Source organism: Rattus rattus, unplaced genomic scaffold (genome assembly GCF_011064425.1).
Source record: "Rattus rattus isolate New Zealand unplaced genomic scaffold, Rrattus_CSIRO_v1 PGA_scaffold_72, whole genome shotgun sequence".
NCBI lineage: Eukaryota > Metazoa > Chordata > Mammalia > Rodentia > Muridae > Rattus > Rattus rattus.
In genome coordinates, this window is record NW_022651189.1 from 1 (window position 1) to 5,584 (window position 5,584).

Sequence of the window (5,584 nt, forward strand, 5' to 3'; positions counted from 1 at the left end):
CTGGGGGGATACTTGGGTTAACCATAACTCCTACGGCCCTTCTGATTGGAAGAAACTTCAGTGGTGAGGGGTCTGGGGAGATTTCAAGGTACAAGAAGAATGCTCTTATACGAGGATATGCCAAGCAATTTGGTATTGGAGAACTGTCAAAGGAAGTATTTGGGATCGTGGAGATGAGGGAGGATATCAATGATGTTGTTGGGGAGGATTTATCCTATGTGGCAGTATCTGGTTCGGGCAGATTCAGGGACGAATTTAAAGAGATGTGAGAACAGGAGGAAAAGGATTACCTGAAGGACTATTCATCCTTTAGGGAATCAAATAAATATGCTCCTAAATTCTTTGACTCTAGGGGAGGGAATAGGGAGGATATGAGAAGGAGGAATCTTACCTCAAAGGCACATGAACTATTCAAGAAGGAGATATTGGCCTTTGGGTTAGATAACTTTGCCCTCAACAACAATACAAACACTAGGCATAGGGTTAGCAGAAACAGTCACATAAGTAAAGATCTCATTGACAACAACAAACAAGAACATAGGGTTTTATTCCAGGGAGGATAACTATCAGGCGGGAGATATTGAGTTCGAGAGGGAAAAATATGGGCTCATTAATTTCGCCCACAAAAGATGGTTCAAAGACGTAAAGCCATTCTATGTATGGATGTCACTGTGGAAGCACAGCGAATCATCCAAGGACTATGAAATAGAAGAGTGATGGGACAAGAGTAAATCTAAAGACGCTCTAAAGCCTTCCTATAGATTCCCCTTCTATGGTGAGAAGACAACCAAGAAATTCAAAGACTTCTACGAGAACGTGGTTAAGGGCTATGAGAATAACAAAGTGTACATACCTAAGGGATATACGGAGGACAGTGGAACGACAATCTTGGTTGAGGGGAGAAATATGTACACCCAACTGTATTCTAGGTTTGCTGCTGCTGCAAACTATAAATATCAACAGAAGATAAAGGGAAATAATAGCAGTGAAAAGATAAATCAAAGGGAAAAAAGTGAGGATGTATCTAGCTACAAACAACCTACGGAACTGTTTATGTTTGATGCCAATCACAACGGAGGTACCAAGGCTAGGGTTGAGGTTAACAAGGAGTTATTCAAGGATGCCAATAAACAAAACAAAAACCATATTGGGGATTTGGTTGAAGTTAAGGATACACCGTGAATGTTCATAAGAAATGAAGCTGGAATACATGCCATGGCTGTGGATATTGAAAATTCCACGGAAACCCAGCTAGACGAAGACAAGGCCTACGAACATTTCCAATACCGAACTCTACAGGCCAAATACAAAAACCTTCTCGCCCTAACAGGAACCATAGACATAAACCCCGACAACGTAGTAAAGAACTTTAAAGATTACTTTGACAAAAATTTCAACAGAATACTTGTGGAGTACGTCTACTCCAAAACAGACAACCAATTCTTCAACCAATACCTGCCGGACTTCATAACACAATACAAGGAGGTCTTCAATAAGGGTATTGAATTATGAGAAATAAAGGACAAATACCTGGCAAGATTAAAACTGCGGGAAACAGTAATAAAGACATATGCACTTGATGAATGAGAGACCGATTCATCAAACAATAAATTCAAGAATCCCAAGAACGATCATGGACTGGCTGGAATGATCCCCTGGAATCTTAAAACGGAAGCGGCTTCCAATAACGGTGATTCCTATGTATTCGAGCAACTAGAAAAAATCTACGATAGGAACGGGCCAACCAACAACAAGGACATACTAACCCAATACAAGGAGACACTTAAGGAATACCAGAATAAGGGTAAAGAACTCACGGATAAACTCAACCTAAAAATAACGAATGGATCGCTGGATGTCCGTACGGACAGAATATTCTCCAGCAACTACTACATAAACCGCATTCAAGATAAATTCCTGGATAGCTCCAACACCTTCGATGAGTTCCTATTCAGATACATCATCAAAAACGATTATCTAGGTAAATCCAAACTGGGTAATAAGGGTTTTGTTAGTGGGGATGATCTGGAGGTTACTGTTCCGGATACTCTAAAGTCAACTGCATCAGGAGCGGACATCATCAAGGACATGAACGACGATACAAGCATTAAAGAGGTTTTGGGAAAAATAGATTCCAAGATCCAGGCCCACTACTACTCCAAGCTTATGCTGGACGAAAACTCCCACAATCCCTGGACTTCGGCCAAATATGGTGGGGAACTGCTGGCCAAAGATAAAGATGATCTGTCTCAAGTTATTCAGGGTGTGGCCAAAAATTCCTTCCATCATCACCTTACCCTAGGAATAGGGGACTTTCGAGACAAATACTATAAGTTTCTGTCCACACTATCCTATCTGATAGAGGACAACTTCAAAAACCTTCTCAAATATCTATCCACCCACATATCCTACGACAAGGACTCCTACATCTTCTTCATAAACAATGACCTGGACAAGAAAAGTGTAAAGCTATCGGACAAGAGCCTGAATAATCCCTTCCTAAATAGGGCTTCCTATGCGGATAGCACCTTCACAAATGAGGCCCATGACATATACAGATACTTCAAGTCCAAAAACTTCAAGGATGCCAAGAACAAAGTTCCGGAAGGAATGATGTATGGAGGATTCTACAATGGAAACAATGTAGAGAAGATGGATATTCCTGAAGGATATGCGGATGCCTTCAAATCCTCCAATCTTTATAGATACGGAGCAGATGCCCAATCCATGGACAAGTACGTCCTTGGGATAACCTCCGAAGAGCAGTACAAAAATGTGATTGAGCAGATCAAAAAGACTATTACATCTGCTGGAAACGAATGAATATCCAACCTATCTCTACAGACAATATACGTCAAAGATGGATCTAACAAGACCATCAAGACCCTAACACTCCAGGAAAGAAAGAATCTGCTGTCGGCCTACTTGAATAAGGTTGACGTTCAAATTAATCAGGGTTCAATAGAAAAGAGCAAATACAAAGATGCATTTCTTTCTGATCCCAACAATAACTACAATCTGTCCGAAAACTCCAAACACACTCTGGGCTCAAAGGAAAAAATCAAGACGGACAATTTCAAGAAGGCGGAAGATATCAAGAGAATCAATGATAATTCCAAGACAGCCTTTAAACTATTCCAAATGAATGTGGATGATGTTTCCAGCTTCGACAAATTCAAAACGTACGTAAACTCAAACCTAAGTGAAGATGTTTTCTGGTCTTGAGTTATAAATATGGCCAGTGTTACGGAAGTTCAAGATTTGGCCAGACAGGATCTATCAAGTCGCGTGGATAAAGTAGAAGTGTTTGATGCCAAGTGGCACGATAAAGGCAATAGTGCCTTCGTTAAATAGGAATGGAAGGTTGCATATTCTGCGCAATAGCAAAAGACAAGGAAAAGTTCATCTGCGAAAGTGAACTGTCCTATGCAATCTTCGACATCAAGCCCATCACAAAGGGTCATGCACTTGTCATCCCAAAAAAACACTTCGAGAATCTTTCGGTGACCGATGACGAATACCTACAGGACACAGTGCTACTGGCCAAGAAAGTGGCGTTTAGATTAAAAGAGATATATCCGGACATCAAAGGTTTCAAGTATCTTTCAAACCAAGGTAAAGAGGCCCAACAGGTGGTTTTTCATCTACATATACACGTTATTCCTAAATACTAGAGTAGGTATGTCTGGAGATAGAGAGGATAAGGATTCGGTTGCCTTGACGGTTAAGGTTTCAAAGACCATAGCCAAGAGGCTAATGATGCAACTGGATTTTTTGAGAGAACTAAAAATACCCGAATTAGGAGATATACAAAGTATGGAGGACCTTGTGGTCTTCTACATAGAGCAACTAACCATGCCCGAAGAGGAAATGAGTGCCGTAAACAAAATCATTAGCGACACCCTAGATAAATTCAGCGAGAGGGGAATAACCATGAAGAGTCTTCTAAATGCATTCACCAGGAATGGACATGATTTACTGGATGATATGGGATCTACGGGTTGAGTGGAGGAGGAAGACGATGAAGAGGAGGATCCGGAATCGGATGATTAGGTGATAAAAAAAAGGGTACCCAACTATATCTCGGGTGCGAGAATATGGTTAATACCTATTCTTATACTAACGCTCTTCTTTAGAGCAACCAGGGATCTATATATCCCCCCGGTGTTATTTGGACTGCTTTGTTTAACCGACTGGCTGGATGGATATTTGGCCAAGAAGTGAGTCGCAGTGTCTGATTACGGGAAGTGATTTGATGCATTCTGCGATAAGGTTTTAATTGCAACCATGATGTTATTTCTTGTGTTTGCGGGTAGGATGATAGGAATATTTGCCTTTGTTCTTTTGGGAAGGGATTTTTGAGTGGAAAGAATGCGGAGAAAGCTAATGAAAGAAAGATGCTACACCATGCAGGCAATGCCATTGGCCAAATGCAAAACTGTATTCCAGATGATGGGGGTGTTTACTATGCTTCTTTTGTGGTGCATTATCACCAACTACAAGAGTCCATTCGAAAGTCCATGGGGATTTATTAGGTTTGTACATTGGTTTAGGATTGATAATACACCCATAAACGAAAGCGCAGAGGTAGTAAAAGAGCTTGGATTAAATATGGCATTGGCATGGTGCACACAAATACCATTCATGATTGCGGTGGTGTTTTCCATATGGTCAGGACTTAAATACAGAAAGATATATGTAAAAAGAATGGCCATGGACTTTCACACTGCTAGATTGCCTGTTGTGTCCAATAGCTAGAAATGAAGGATTGGTTGCCCTGGACCGTAATTGGATCCATAACCATAATCCTTCTGATGTCCATTCTAGGGATTCTGGTCCGCAGGCTACCCAACAAAAACAAAAGGCTATTCTGGAAGACCAAGAAGGAGTTTGGCCTGGAGGACTACGAAAGCTTTGTATGACAGTTGGTTCATGCCATGGGGTGAATGTCCAAGCACAAGGTGGGGGCTTTAATAGTGGTGGAGAAGGAGATGAGTCTGGACAACTATATATCCCTGGGATATAACCTCCAGGCAAAACTCACTGCCGAATTACTGATAGCAATCTTCTCCAACAAACACTCCTCTCTTCATGATGGGGGGATTGTAGTTAGGAAACTGGACATAGTCTCTCTCTCCAGCTACTTCCCCATCACCCAAACAAAACTAACCACCAACCTGGGTGCCAGACACAGGGCGGCAGCAGGATTAACCGAGAGTACGGATTCCGTAGCTTTTGTGGTGTCCGAGACCAACGGCCATATCTCATATAGCGTGCAGGGAAAAATCATAGAAATGGATCACGAAAATCAGGAAAGCCTTATGGACAAGATTTTCGAACTACTGCATTTTTACATAGATTAAAATTTTTATTTAGTTGGTTATGCAGATATCCCAGTTATGTTCGTCGGCAATGTCCTGAGACGGAAGAGAGGTGACGGCACGGACAGAAAAACACCTTCTCTACTGACGAAGATAAAGGCTCTCTACGATTCCAAAGACGATCCCGGAATCAAGAGCCTAATAAAGACAAAACCCCTCAACCTCATCGTTGAGGCCATTGAAGAACTTGATGATGTTAGTTT

General features: G+C 41.5%; 2 protein-coding genes across 2 annotated transcripts; both read left to right on the forward strand.

The window, feature by feature from the left end:
• Positions 1-3,356: 3,356 nt before the first annotated feature.
• Positions 3,357-4,922, forward strand: LOC116889738 (uncharacterized 16.1 kDa HIT-like protein). Its single transcript, XM_032890610.1, has 2 exons — positions 3,357-3,615; positions 4,828-4,922. Exons 1-2 carry the CDS (start codon positions 3,357-3,359, stop codon positions 4,920-4,922), a joined length of 354 nt encoding a protein of 117 aa, XP_032746501.1.
• A 24-nt stretch (positions 4,923-4,946) lies between these two features.
• On the forward strand, positions 4,947-5,363 carry LOC116889739 (diadenylate cyclase-like). The gene has a single exon (XM_032890611.1). The coding sequence runs from the start codon at positions 4,947-4,949 to the stop codon at positions 5,361-5,363; it is 417 nt and encodes a 138-aa protein (XP_032746502.1).
• The last annotated feature ends 221 nt before the right edge of the window (positions 5,364-5,584 follow it).

What these genes read in the sequence shown, in the direction of transcription:
- LOC116889739 (XM_032890611.1), top strand. Translation starts at nt 4,947, where the DNA reads ATGTCCAAGCACAAGGTGGGGGCTTTAATAGTGGTGGAGAAGGAGATG.
- LOC116889738 (XM_032890610.1), top strand. Translation starts at nt 3,357, where the DNA reads ATGGAAGGTTGCATATTCTGCGCAATAGCAAAAGACAAGGAAAAGTTC. An exon ending in CAAGTATCTTTCAAACCAAG is followed by an intron (nt 3,616 to 4,827) that starts GTAAAGAGGCCC and finishes TGTCCATTCTAG; the next exon opens with GGATTCTGGTCCGCAGGCTA.